The following is a 15,484-nucleotide window of genomic DNA, read 5'->3' on the forward strand; positions in this document are numbered from 1 at the left end:
ATTACAGCCAAAACTGCAATAAGAAGCAGAGGCCAGTGGCAAAGGGGGCTTTTACAATGGGAAGTCTGTGATCAGTGATGCATCACAAGGATTGGTGTTGGGACCCTTGTTGTTTGTGATATATATTAAAGACTTGGATGTGAATGGATGATTAGTAAGTCTGAGGAACGTGGGACATGATGAGTGAAAGGAAGCACAGGAACTGAACCCCAGTGGATGGAAAGAGCACAGGGTCTAGGATGTGGGTGAGTGAAAAGTGCAAACATCACCTAGTGAGCCAGAGGCCGAACAATCTGAATCTACTGCATTCCGAATGGACAAATGCTGGATTATTGGGAGTTTTTCTGTCTATAAGCTTCCAAAATCCAATTAATATGAACTACTTGGGAAGAAGGCAGGGGAGTGGGGATGTCTGGAAGAATTGGATCAGCCCACGATTGAACGGCGGAGCAGACTCGATGGGCCAGAGTCTATTACAGGTGCTTGCAGAATTATATACATTAAAATATAAATAAAACTACTGACACAAGTTTTCAGGACCTGCCTGTTGCAACTTTGGGAACTACAATTCCATTAATTAAAGAGATTGATTAGCTGCATAAAACAACACTAAGAAATTGCTATAATTCAGATCTGTCTTATTTAAAAGGGGGAAAATACTTCAATTTAGAAACCCAAGTTTAGGGTCCCTAGTTTCTTCTGCATGTATTTATCTAAAATTGCAACAAGATAATGAAAATGCAAGGCAATTCTAGAAGGAAAATTTAGATGAAGGCAATGAAGCTTTTGAAATCCGTATACTGCATTACTAAGACAGGTAATGTTAACCCAGTTTGTAATAGTAGAAAACAGCAAGTTATTTAAGGAAACATAGTTCTTTGCTGCCTTTATTAAACCCACACTCACTCTTTGTGCCTTATACAAATCTACCTGTATTAGTTGCCAAGACAACGCTGGCTTTTTTTAGTATCTGTACAGTAGCCGCCTCTTCCCTTGCTCTCAGCTCCTTTCTCAAAGTCTTGATCTCACCACGAAAGTGGACTTTCTGGCCTCTGTCTTGTGCCTTCTTCATTTTTACCTTTTAAATTAAAATTTGATAATTATTCTCTCCACACTCACATAGACAATTTACTATATTAACAAAATAAATTTGTAAAGTCATGTTTTTAAATGAGCAAAGATTTTAACTTTACAATGTAAGTACTATGATAATGCTTCAGCTTTCCTGAAAATGATGCAAATATGCCCTTCTTGTACAATAAAGATTTGAAACAAACTTACACAATTTGTGCAGATACTTACAAATGCCTGATCAATTTCTTTTCTAATATCCATTACTATTTGGGTGTTATCACTGTGTGCTAATACAGCATCCAGAGAGTGGCGATGTATGGACTCGAGCAATCGTGCAGGGTGACCTAATCGCAAAACCTTTGCTTTTATTTGTACCAGACGTTCAACAAGGTTGTCAACAGCAACATTGGAAGGAGCACAGCAAAGTACCTTGGGAAATTTAAAAAAAATCTAAGAGAATATAATAACCAAGTAGCAAACAAGACTGATGAAATGAGGTGCAATGTTATCAGGAACAACAACATTTTTTTTCAGATAAACAAACGATATGTTTCTTGCCATAGGCATACCAAAACTCAGAAGCCAATAACCTCTATTCCCAGACCATAATACAAGTTGCCCTATTGCACTTAATTTCAACAATGAAGACTGTTCAAGAAAAGATACTTAAAAATTTTTACCTCCCTTGTCCTCAGCTAATGTGTGGGATTTTTTCCATTAAATAGAAAGCTGGATAAATAAACCAAGCTCCTAGTCTCATTGGCTCTTGTTTTGTTTCTCTATTTCATTTGCAAATAACTGTAATTGTGAAATCAAATAAAACAGACAGATATCCAGCTCCATTAGGCTTTCCCTTTCTATAATATGCTTTACATAAGTAGAATGGTGAATACGACATGCAGAGTTAATCACATTGGCTCTCTTTTGTATATTCGTTCAAGAAAGCAAATAAACACAACACCCACTGCTAAACCCATTACATCTTGTTTAAAAAGCAGAAAACAAGATGCATTTACCTGCTCTATTAATGACTGTTTACTTTCCAAAATAACCTTGACCAAACTGAGAGATGGACAAAGGAAAAACATAACTTCAAACCTGTTGCATTTCAAATTCAGAATCAGTTCTGTATAGAATTTGAACACAATGAGATAAATTTCAGAAACCTTTTAAAAATCAGTAAAATTGCTTATACAATGATCCAACTCTGTATGCTATTTTTCAAATGCTGTTGGAAGTCACTCTGCCAAAGTGCCCTTATATTTTCATCTGATCATAGCCCTCTGTGCTGGTGAACGTTGACAAATCAAATACTACTACTAAATAAATTAAAATTGCAATTAATTTTGCAAAATAGTAAGACATTTAGTTAGTGAATGGATTTTCCTTAAAGATCAATGCAGAAGCCTATCAGTATTACTTAGAAAATTTAATGACTTTTGGCACGTACAAATTCAGTTACATACATAAATCCAAAGATTGTCGCCTGAGGTACTTTGCACTGCCACAGGTTACTTTGTGACAGCATTCACCAGTAGATCAAGCACTGAAATCAACAGTGCAAAGTTGCTTCATTTATCCACCACACAAGCACAAAGTGTGGCTAATACAATCAGGTGGAATTTTAAAAGGATACAAAACTTTATATTTTACAAGATCTCCATTTGTTCTGAATTTAATAACCAGGAAGACATTTCAAAAACTAAACTGAAATTGAACTGAAGTGACGACTGGTGTGCCACAGGGATTGGTGCTGGGTCCATTGTTGTTAACAGTGATCTGGACGATAAAGTGGAAAATTGCATCAGAAAATTTGTGAATAGCACCAAGATTGGGGGTGGAGTAGAACAAGAGGAAACCCATCAGAGCTTGCAGAGAGATCTAGACCAGCTGGAAAAATAGCAGATGGAGTGCAATGCAAACAAATGTGAGATGTTGCACTTTGGGAGGAAAAACCAGGATAGGACTTGCACAGTGAACTGAGGAGTGCAATAGAATAAAGGGATCTGGGAGTATAGATCCATAATTTCTTGAAAGTGGCATCAAAGGTAAATAGGGTCATAAACAGAACTTCTGGCACACTGACAAATTTAGAGTCTTGTGTGCAGCTCTTGTTAAGAAAGACATTAATAAGAATGAAAAAGTACAGACAAAATTTACAAAAATGTTGCGGGGACTTGAGGATCTGAGTTATAGTGAAAGGTTGAATAGGTTAGGACTTCATTCCCTGTGGTGCAGGAGAACGAGGAGAGATCTGTTCGAGGTAGACAAAATTATGAGGGTTATAGATGCAGCAAAATGCAAGCCGGCTTTTTCCACTGAGGTTTTGTGAGACTAGGATTAGATGTCATAGATTAGGAGTGAAAGGTGAAATATTTAAGGGGAACCTGAGAGGGAACTTCACTCAGAGGGTTATGCGACTGTGGAACTAGCACCAGCAGAATCAGAGGATTTGTGTTCGATTGCAACATTTAAAAGAACTTTGGATAAGTACATGGATGAGATCAGTATGGAGGGCTATGGTGTAAGGTTGATGAAACTATGCTGAATAACAGTTTAGCTTACACTAGATGCTTCAAAGGACCTGATTCTGTGCTGGAGCACTCTATGACTCTATGATTTTTTTTCCATTTTCCTCTCTTGCACATAATCCCATAATTTATCTCAAACTTTGCTTCATTTAGTCTAATTTACATCTAATTTATACTTCATGCTTTATACTTGGTCATTCGCTCAATATGGCTAGTGAGAAACTTTAAATGCGATTGGCTGATTTTTTAAAAACTATTTCTTTATAGCCATCAGGAGTTCTTTGCAGAGGAACCTACATTCAATCAGATAGTTTCAATCAGGTAGCTGCTAGTGCAGAAGACTCCCTTCCTTCATCAATGAAACCAGAAATGGTACCTTAGCTTCATATATACATTTTGGAACCATCCAAATTCATCTGATTACATTTTCCATGTTCCTGATAATTAAAAGAGCTCCTGTGATGGATGGCTAATAAATGTATTCCACTCTTGTGAATTATTCACATACAACAATTCAAATAAAATATTAGCACCTTTAGACCTTGTTTTACGGCTTGCAGAATTATTTCTACAACTGTAGTCGTCTTCCCAGTACCAGGAGGGCCATGGATAATTGCCACTTCCTTCTGTGCCAGGGCAAAATTTACAGCTTCTTTCTGAGAGTCATCCAGACAGGGATTGTACAGCTCCTGACTTTCTGAAGAAAAGCATCAAGCCACACTTCATATCAGAAGAAAATAATTCATTCACATACTCCAGTATAAAACAAAGGATAAATATAACTGAAACAATTGCACAATTTTGAATGATTTTCATTCTACAAGTAACATAAAATATGATAATAAATGGAATTCTTTGTTTCAGTTTACTTTGCTAAGTTCAATGCTCAAAAGGAGAATACACATATTACTTTACAACAGACAATATTTACAACATCAAATTTTAAGTGTATAGAAACAGTCAGCAAAGTAAATATATTCTTTAAAAGAAAAGACAATAAAAGAAACAAAAAATGCCACCACTAGAAACTTGACACGGAAACAATGAATACTGAAAACATTTAGCAGATCAGATTTAATACCATCATCCCCTCAAATCTAATCAATAAATTCCAAGAACTGGGCCTCAATACCTCCTTGTACAATTGGATCCTGGATTTCCTCACTTGCAGATTCCAGTCAGTTCGGATTAGCAAAAACATATCCTCCATATGTCCATCAGTATGCTCTACTTACTTTACACCTATGACTATGTGGCTAAGTCAGCTCCAAAACCCATTTTCAAGTTTGCTGAGGACACCACTTTTGGGGGCCATTTCAAAAGAGGTGATGGATCAGCACAGAGAAGGGAGATTGAAAATTTGGCTGAGTGGCATAACAATAACCTCTCACTCAATGTCAGTAAGACCAAAGAACTAATTATAGACCTCAGGAGAGGGAAATCAGAGGTCCATCAGCCAGTCATCACCAGTGGATCAGAGGTGGAAAAAGTCAGTAACTTTAAATCCATGGATGTTACTATTTCAGAGGACCTGTCCTGGACCCAAAATGTAAATGTAATTGCAAAGAAAGCATGACAGCTTCTCTATTTCCTTGGGATTCTGTGAAAATTTGGCATGACATCAAAAACTTAGACAAACCTCTATAGATGTGTAGTGGAGAGTGTACTGACTGGCTGCGACACGGCCTGGTATGAGAACACCAATGTCTTTGAGCGGAAAATCTTTCAAAAGGTAATGGATTCGGCCCAGTACGTCATGGGTAAAACCCTCCCAACCATTGAGCACATCTACATGAAACACTGTCATCAGAGAGAAGCATCCATGATTAAACATCCACACCACCCAGGCCTTGCTCTTTTCTCACTGCTGCCACAATGTAGAAGATAGCATGGGGTGTCACTGTAGCAAAGCTATTAGTGCAATGCTATTACAGCTTGGGGCATCAGAGTACAATCCCGGTGTCCTCTGTAAGAAGTCCATATGCCTTCCCCATTGAACACAGGTGGTGCTCGGGTTTCCTCCCATAATCGTAAGTCTTACCGTTTAGTAGGTTAATTGGTCATTGTAAATTATCCAATGAGGTGGAGGATAAATGCGTGGCTGAGGGATTGGAGCGGGGGCAGGGATTCAGATTTCTGGATAATTGGGACCTCTTTTGGGGCAGGTGTGACCTGTACAAAAAGGACGGGATGCACTTGAATCCCGGGGGATCAACATCCTGGTGAGGAGATTTGCTGAGAATATTGGGGAGAGTTTAAACTAGAAACTAGTTTGGCATGGGAACCGAACTGAAGAGACTAGGGAAGAGGTAGTTGGCTCACAAATAGAGAAAGCTTGGAGACAGTGTGTGAGGGAGGATAGGCAGGTGACCAAGAAGGGACTCAGACCAACGATTTCAGTTGCACCTATTTTAACGCAAGGAGTATCGTGAACAAAGTAGATGAGCTTAGAGCATGGATTAGTACTTGGAGCTATGATGTGGTGGCTATTACAGAGACTTAGACAGCTCAGAGATAGGAATGGTTACTTCAAGTACCGTGTTTTAGATGTTTCAGAAAGGACAGGGGCGGAGGCAAGAGGTGGAGGCGTGACACTGCTGATTAAAGACAGTGTCGTGACTGCAGAAAAGGTGGACGTCATGGAGGGATTGTCTACAGAGTGTCTGTGGGTGGTGGTTAGGAACAGGAAGGGGTCAATAACCTTACTGGGTATTTTTTTATAGGCCGCCCAATAGTAACAGGGATATCAAGGAGAAGATAGGGAAACAGATCCTGGAAAAGTGTAATAACAACAGAGTTGTTGAGATGGGAGATTTTAATTTCCCAAATATCGACTGGCATCTCCCTCGAGAAGGGGTTTAGATGGGGTGAAGTTTGTTAGATGTGGTCAGGAAGGTTTCTTGACACAATATTCAGATAAGCCTACAAGAAGAGAGACTGTACTTGATCTGGTATTGGGAAATGAACCTGGTCAGGTGTCAGATCTCTCAGTGGGAAAGGATTTTGGAGATAGTGATCACAATTCTATCTCCTTTACCATAGCATTGGAGAGGGATAGGAACAGACAAGTTAGGAAAGCATTTAATTGGAGTAAGGGGAATGATGAGGCTATCAGGCAGGAAATTGGAAGCTTAAATTGGGAACAGACATTCTCAGGAAAAGGTATGGAAGAAACGTGGTGAATGTTCAGGAGATGTTTGTGTGGAGTTCTGCATAGGTACGTTCCAATGAGACAGGTAAGTTATGGTAGGGTACAGGAAACATGGTGTACAAAGGCTGTAATAAATCTAGTCAAGAAGAAAAGAAAAGTTTACAAAAGGTTCAGAGCTAGGTAATGTTAGACATCTAAAAGATTATAAGGCTAACAGGAAGGAGCTTAAAAAAGAAATTAGGAGAGCCAGAAGGGGCCATGAGAAGGCCTTGACAGGCCTTCCTTGAGGAAAACCTCAAGGCATTCTATAAGTATGTGAAGAGCAAGAGGATAAAATGTGAAAGAATAGGACCTATCAAGTGTGACAGTGGGAAAGTGTGTATGGAACTGGAGGAAATAGCAGAGGTACTTAATGAATACTTTGCTTCAGTATTCACTATGGAAAAGGATCTCGGTGATTGCAGCGGACTGAAAAGCTTGAGCATGTAGATGTTAAGAAAAAGGATGTGGTGGAGCTTTTGGAAATGTTATGAATGTACCACAGCTCTGAGGGGCCGAAGGGGCGGGAGCAGCCCCCTCCTTCCGGAGAATCGCAAGACCACTATTAATTTGGGTCTCGGACCCAGGAAATGGGAGACAATGCAACGGTTTTGACCATTGTTCTTAAAGACACCTGTGTGAATTGCAACTCCCTGCTACGTGCCAGCTACCAGGGACGTGGACACCCTCGGGCAATGTGGGGGTGGGGATTGCATCACCCTACTTTAATGGACATCTACAACTCTGCAAGTCAAGATAAAAGGGGACTGCAGGAGGCGGTACCCCAGCGACGCACCAGAAGGACACACCATCGCTCAGCGCTCCCGTGCTAGCGGGAAGCCATTCAAAGCCACGTGCGTTCCGTTCACCTTTGCCTGGGGAACGGGTGGCTGATAACACCGAAAAGGACTTCGAACTAACAACGGGGAACCACCGCTCCGATTCAACGGAGTTGCTTCATAAAGACCCGGGCAAGTTTTCCTTTTCTCACCAATCTCTCTCAAACACGTGAAACCCAGCAATTCCCAAAAGGCTGAAGCCTGCAGACTTCTGAGTGACTTTTATATTTCCAACGGACAATATATTATCCCCTAGACAACAATAGAGCTTATTTCTTAATGATGATTATTACTATTCCCGCACTTTAGATTGAGTATTGACGACGTATATTATCTGAATGTTTGTATTAACCTTACTTTTGTGCCCCCTTTATAAATAAAAATGTTTGAAAATAGTGCCATCAGACTTCAATGGACCTCTCTATCTTTGCTGGTAAGTGATCCAGTTACAGGATATGTAACAGAAAGCATCAAGTTGGGTAAGTTGCCGGGACCGGATGAGCTGTACCCCAGGCTACAGTGGGAGGCGAGGGAGGAGATTGCTGAGCCTCTGGCGATGATCTTTGCATCATCAATGGGGACGGGAGAGATTCCGGAGGATTGGAGTGTTGCAGATGTTGTTCCTTTATTCAAGAGAGGGAGTAGAGTCCAGGAAATTATAGACCAGTGAGTCTTACTTCAGTGGTTGGTATGTTGATGGAGAAGATCCTGAGAGGCAGGATTTATGAAGTTTTGGAGAGATATAATATGATTAGGAATAGTCAGCATGGCTTTGTCAAGGGCAGGTTGTGCCTTACAAACCTGAATGAATTTTTTGAGGATTTGACTAAACATAATGAAGGAAGAAAGAGCAGTAGATGTAGTGTATATGGATTTCAGCAAAGCATTTGATAAGGTACCCCATGCAAGGCTTATTGAGAAAGTAAGGAGATAAGATCCAAGGGGACATTGCTTTGTGGATCCAGAACTGGCTTGCCCACAGAAGACAAAGAGTGGATGTAGACCGGTCATATTCAGCATGGGGGTCGGTGACCAGTGGTGTGCCTCAGTGATCTGTTCTGGGACCCTTACTCTTCGTGATTTTAATAAAAGTGGAGGGATGGGTTAGTAAGTTTGCTGATGACACAGAGGTTGGAGGTGTTGTGGATAGTGTGGACAGCTGTCAGAGGTTACGGGGGACATTGATAGGACGCAAAACTGGGCTGAGAAGTGGTAGATGGAGTTTAACCCAGATAATTGTGAAGTGGTTCATTTGGGTAGGTCAAATATGATGGCAGGATATAGTATTAATGGTAAGACTCTTGGCAGTGTGGAGGATCAGAGGGATCTTGGGATCCGAGTCCACAGGACGCTCAAAACAGCTGCACAAGTTGACTCTGTGGTTAAGAAGGCATTCGGTGTATTGGCCTTCATTAATCGTGGAATTGAATTTAGGAGCCGAGTGTTAATGTCGCAGCTATATAGGACCCTGGTCAGACCCCACATGGAGTACTGTGCTCAGTTCTGGTCGCCTCACTACGGGAAGGATGTGGAAACTATAGAAAGGGTGCAGGGGAGATTTACAAGGATGTTGCCAGAATCGGGGAACATGCCTTATGAGAATAGGTTGAGTGAACTTGGCTTTTTCTCCTTGGAGCGACGAAGGATGAGAGGTGACCTAATAGAGGTGTATAACATGATGAGAGGCATTGATTGTGTGAATAGTCAGAGGCTTTTTCCCAGGGCTGAAAGGGTTGCCACAAGACGACACAGGTTTAAGGTGCTTGGGAGTAAGTACAGAGAAGATGTCAGGGGTAGGGTTTTTATGCAGAGAGTGGTGAGTGCGTGGAATGGGCTGTCGGCAACAGTGGTAGAGGCAGATACAATAGGGTCTTTTAAGAGACTTTTGGATAGGTACATGGAGCTTGGAAAAATAGAGGGCTATGGGTAAGCCTAGTAATTTCTAAGGTAGGGACATGTTCGGCACAACTTTGTGGGCCGAAGGGCCTGTATTGTGCTGCAGGTTTCCTATGTTTCTATCAAATGCCTTGCTGAGATCCTTCGCCTCCTACTGTAGCCTGGGGTACATCTCCTCTAGTCCCAGTGACTTATCCAACTTGATGCTTTCCAAAAGCTCCTGCACATCCTCTTTCCTAATATCTACATGCTCAAACTTTTCAGTCCGCTGTAAGTCATCCCTACAATCACCATGATCCTTCTCCGTTGTGAATACTGAAGCAAAGTACTCATTATGTACCTCTGCCATCTCCTCCGGTTCCATACACACTTTTCCAATGTCACACTTGATTGGTCCTATTCTCTCACGTCTTATCCCCTTGCTCTTCACATACTTGTAGAATGCCTTGGGGTTTTCCTGAATCCTGTCCGCCAAGTGCTTCTCAAGGCCCTTTTGGCTCTCATAATTTCCTTCTTAAGCTCCTTCCTGCAAGCCTTATAATCTTCTAGATCGCTATCATTACCTAACTTTTTGAACCACTGGTAAGCTTTGCTTTTCTTCTTGACTAGATTTACAACAGCCTTTGTACACCACGGTTCCTATACCCTACCAACCTTTCCCTGTCTCCTTGGAATTCTATGCAGAACTCCACGCAAATATCCCCGCAACATTTGCCACATTTCTGCCGTCCATTTCCCAGATAACATCTGTTCCCAATTTATGCTTCCAAATTCTTGCCTGATATCCTCATATTTTCCCTAATCCAATTAAATGCTTTCCTAACTTGTCTGTTCCTATCCCTCTCCAATGCTATGGTAAAGGAGATAGAATTGTAATCACTATCTCCAAAATGCTTTCCCACTGAGAGATCTGACACCTGACCAGGTTCATTTCCAAATACCAGATCAAGTACAGCCTCTCCTCTCGTAGGCTTATCTACATATTGTGTCAAGAAACCTTCCTGAACGCACCTAACAAACACCACCCCATCTAAACCCCTTCTCGAGGGAGATGCCAATCAATATTTGGGAAATTAAAATCTCCCATCACAACAACCCTGTTATTATTACACCTTTCCAGAATCTGTCTCCCTATCTGCTCCTCGATGTCCCTGTTACTATTGGGTGGTCTATAAAAAACACCAAGTAGAGTTATTGACCCCTTCCTGTTCCTAACTTCTACCCAGAGACTCAGTGGACAATCCCTCCATGACTTTCTCCTTTTCTGCAGCCATGACACTATCTCTGATCAACAGTGCCACACCCCCACCTCTTTTGCCTCCTTCCCTGTCCTTTCTGAAACATCTAAAGCCTGGCACTTGAAGTAGCCATTCCTGCCCCTGAGCATGGCCTCTGTAATGGCCACAACATCATAATTCCAATTTCTGATCCATGCTCTAAGCTCATCCACTTTGTTCATATTACTCTTTGCATTAAAATACACACATCTCAAACCGTTGGTCTGAGCGCATCCCTTCTCTATCACTTGCCTACCCTCCTTCTCGCATGGTCTACAAGCTTTCTGTATTTGTGAGCTAACCACCTCTTCCTCCGTCGTTGCAGTTCAGTTCCCACCCCACCCCCCCCAGCCATTCTAGTTCAAACTCTCCTCAATAGCCCTAGCAAACCTCCCCACCAGGATATTGGTCGCCATGGGATTCAAGTGCAACCCGTCCTTTTTGTACAGGGCACGCCTGCCCCAAAAGAGGTCCCAATGATCCAGAAATCTGAATCCCTGCCCCCTGCTCCAATCCCTCAGCTACACATTTATCCTCCACCTCATCCTATTCCTATACTCACTGTCACGTGGCACAGGCAGTAATTCGAGAGTACTACCTTTGCACTCCTGCTTCTCAACTTCCTTCCTAACTCCCTGTAATCTGTTTTCAGGACCTCCTCCCTTTTCCTACCTATGCCTTGGTTAGCAATATGTACCACGACCTCTGGCTGTTCTCCTTCCCACTTCAGGATATCGTGGACACAATCAGAAACAACCCGGACCCTGGCACCTGGGAGACAAACAACCATCCAAGTTTCTTTCCAGCAAATGTTTCTATGAGATTCCACACCCCCCCCCCCCCCCAATTCTCCTGAACTCCAGGGAATACAGCCCAAGAGTTCCTCAAACGGTAACCTTTTCATTCCTGGAAACATTCTCATGAATCTTCTCTGAACCCTCTCGAATGTCAGTATATCCTTTCTAAAATAAGGAGCCCAAAACTGCACACGATACACCAAGTGTGGTCTCAGAAGTGCCTAATACAGCCTCAACATAACATCATATCCCTGCTCTTATATTCTACACATCTAGAAGTAAGTACCAAAATTGCATTCACCTTTTTCACCACCAACTCAACCTGGAGGTTAACCTTAGAGGTATCCTGCACAAGGACTCCCAAGTCCCTTTTTATCTCTGCATTAGTCTGCTCATTTATTTCTTCCACCAAAGTGCATGACCATACACTTTCCTACATTGTATTTCATCTGCCACTTCTTTGTCCTGTTATGTACCACAGTATCAATTCTTGGAACAGTACATGAAGTACTGGAAATCTGTAACTTTGTTTCTTGTAGTGTTACGTGATGACCTATCCCAAAAGTATAAAAGCAGCCGCACGGATTGTTCCAGAGACACACTTTGAGAGACCCACTTTGGGAGAGACCCACTTTGGTGGAGAATCGTTGTGTTGGACAGCAGAGTCGTTAGTGAGAGCATAGAGGGCAAGCTTTGATCGAACCCAAAAGGGAGTGGGTAGTCGATAACGCTGTGCATTTCGGAGGTGACTGACACTTCGTAATCGAAACGTCGACCTTTGGTACCCACTTTGGTAAACCCCTGCAAAGTCTCAGGTGTGTGGTGACCAGTCCTGGAAAAGTGACTTCTCCTGTCAGTTACATGGTCCAATTCTCATTTTTTGTGGACTCTAAAACAGACCGCATCGTGAACTCACTTCCACTGTAAAGGTACAGTGGCTGCTTTGTGAGATCAGTGTTCCAGAGGTACTGTATGTCTGCCGAATCGCCTTCAGAAAGGTACAGTGGCCATTTTGGTGTATCTCTGCGGGACCCACTTCTTTGCTGTATTTTGAATCTCCGTCTTCAAGATCGTCACTTCGCTACACTTCTAAACTAAAAGTCTTTCCTATCAATCTCCCCCTTGAATCCTTGAAACTTTCTGAACTGACATTCTGAGACTGTGCTCCAGTAAGACTCTGTTAAGAATTGTTCCCAAGTTTAACTGTTTGGAAGCTATAGACGCATAGCGCTGTTAGCTTCGTTTTAAGTTAGTCGCTTGTTTATTTTTACATGTTTCTGCTTGAGTGTTAATAAATTCTGTTGTTTTGCAATAATTCCCTGACTCCGTTCCACATCTATTACTGCTGGTTCCACGTAACAGCCCATTCCCCTAAACTATTTAAGTCTCTCTGCAGGCTCTCTGTTTCCTCAACACTACCCGCTTTTCCACATATCTTTGTATCATCGGTGAACTTAGCTACAAATCCATTAATCCCATAGTCCAAATCATTGGTATATATTGTAAAAAGCAGCGGTCCCAACACCGACCCCTGTGGAACTCCACTGGTAACCGGCAGCCAGCCAGAATAGGTTCCGTTTATTCCCAGTCTGTTTTCTCCCAATCAGCCAATGCTCCACCCATGCTAGTAACTTCCCTGTAATTCCATGTGCTCTTATCTAAGCTAAGCAGCCTCATGTGCAGTGCCTTGTCAAAGGCCTTCTGAAAATCCAAGTACCACATCTACTGCATCTCCTTTTGTCGACCCTTCTGAAATTTCATCAAAAAATTGCAGGAGGTTTTTCATGCAAGATTCTCCTTTCAGGAAACCATGCTGGCTTTGGCCTATCTTGCCATATGCCTCCAGGTACTCCGTAATCTTATCTCTAACAATCGATTGCCACAACTTCCCAACCACTGATGTCAGGCTAATAGGTCTATAGTTCTCTTTCTGTTGCCTCACATCCTTCTTAAATAGTGAAATAACATTTGCAATATTCCAGTCATCCTGTACAAAGTCAGAATCTATCAATTCTTGAAAGATCATTGCTAATATCTCCACAATCTCTCCAGCTACTTCCTTCAGAACCCAAGGGTGCATTCCATCAGGTCCAAGAGATTCATCTACCCTCAGACCATTAAGCTTCCTGAGCACCTTCTCAGTCGTAATTTTCACTGCACATACTTCACTTCCCTAACACTCTTGAATGTCTGGTATAACGCAGATGTCTTCCACTGTGAAGACTGATGTAAAATATGCATTCAGTTCCTCTGCAATCTCTGCAACTCCCATTACAGTATTTCCAGCATCATTTTCTATTGGTCCTATATATATACCCTCGGCTCTCTTTTATCCTTTATATACACAAAAAAGCTTTTAGTATCTTCTTTGATATTAGTTGTCAGCTTCCTTTCATAATTTATCTTTTCTTTCCTAATGACCTTCTTAGTTTCCTTCTGCAAGTTTTTAAAAGCTTCCCAATCCTCTATCTTCCCACTAACTTTGGCTTCCTTGTATGCCCTCTCTTTTGCTTTTACTTTGGCTCTGACATCACTTATGAGCCACAGCAGTGTCCTTCTTTCATTCGAAAATTTTTTATTTGGAATATATTTGTCTTGCTTTCAAGAAAGGGCCTATTCCACACTGTATCTTTAAATAAAATAAAAAAAATTCTTTCAGATTTTATGAGAATTATCTATTTGTCAGTCATCCATTTGTGATTTTGGCTCAGTTTTTTACTCACCATTGGTACAATCAGGCCACTGGGCACTACCTCCCACTCTGAGCCTTGCCATCAGAATCACAAAACAAAACCAATGTAGTGTAGTTTTTTTTATTTGCTGTATTAACTCATTTAGTCTTACCCTATCAGGGATGTTTCTTTGGTTCTCCCTCCCAACCTCTGCATCTGGAAACTACTATCTTTTCTCCTTCCTAGTTCTGATGCAGAGTCTCAAATCGGAAATGTTAACTGCTTCTCTTTTTGTACGAGTATTGCCTTTGCTTTGACATCTTTTATAAACTCAATGCACTTGTAGTAAAATTATGTAGTGCTCCACCTTCCAAGACTTTAAAAGCAATGAAGAAATTATGTTTAAGAAATTGATCTTACTTTGAATTTCTGATGGAGAACTTGGCCCAGAAGCACCAAACAGGACATCAATGAGGTTGGAAGCAGGTCCAGCATGATATTGACTTAAGGCGTTTAAAGCACTAAAATTAAACAATAATTTTTAACAAATGCAATAAAGCTCTAATAGAACAAGAATTTTCTACACGTTACTCTAAAACATCAAAGAAATTAATTAAAATCAATTGCCTAAAATGATTTTATGTTTCAAGAGAAAAAAATCACACTTTATGTTAACATTGGTCCTTTAGACCAGAAACAGAGTAGCTATCTATATTCTTTTGTAGGGCTGAAATAAGCATGAGAGGTCCTTCATTAGTGACGCAGTACAAAGTTTAAAAAAAGGTTTGGAGCCTCTAGTTTTTGTCAAGCTGAAATCAGCACAGAACCAATTAAAAAAAATGAGGTGTAAGCAAGGCGGCCACTTCTGGAGTGGGGCGTGGTTGGAATGGTCCAGCTTTGGCTCAACAGGCTTGGACAAGAACAGGTGGAGGTTCTAAGTAAGCAAATTTCTATTAAGTTTTTTTATCCTGTTAGTACAGAGCTAGTGTGCTGAGAATGGATCCAGAGGTAGTGATATTTTCCTTGTTTGAGACGTGGGAAATTTGGGTGACCTCCAGTCTCCCTGATAACTATTTCTGCACAAAACATCAAGCCGCAGCTCCTTACAGACAGTGTTCAGGAACTGGAGCTGCAGCTGGATGACCTTCAGCTCATATGGGAAAAAGGAGGTGATAGGTAGGAGTTACAGGGAGGTAGCCATCCTTCTG

At 41.4% G+C, this 15,484-nt stretch overlaps 1 protein-coding gene across 4 annotated transcripts in view; it reads right to left on the bottom strand.

Annotated features, from left to right (window-relative positions):
- The window catches only part of ighmbp2 (immunoglobulin mu DNA binding protein 2), a 79,868-nt gene that overhangs the window by 50,085 nt on the left and 14,299 nt on the right, over positions 1–15,484 (bottom strand). For 3 of the 4 annotated variants that reach the window (XM_059975508.1, XM_059975506.1, XM_059975507.1), the window contains exons 6-9: positions 14,697–14,797; positions 4,139–4,302; positions 1,303–1,503; positions 931–1,078 (exon numbers count right to left, since the gene is read on the bottom strand). In XM_059975508.1, coding sequence (XP_059831491.1) covers positions 931–1,078; positions 1,303–1,503; positions 4,139–4,302; positions 14,697–14,797 — 614 coding nt within the window. The remainder of the gene's footprint in view (positions 1–930; positions 1,079–1,302; positions 1,504–4,138; positions 4,303–14,696; positions 14,798–15,484) is intronic. The other variant, XM_059975509.1, reaches the window with a different exon arrangement.

This window comes from Hypanus sabinus, chromosome 7 (genome assembly GCF_030144855.1).
Source record: "Hypanus sabinus isolate sHypSab1 chromosome 7, sHypSab1.hap1, whole genome shotgun sequence".
NCBI classification, from domain to species: Eukaryota; Metazoa; Chordata; class Chondrichthyes; order Myliobatiformes; family Dasyatidae; genus Hypanus; species Hypanus sabinus.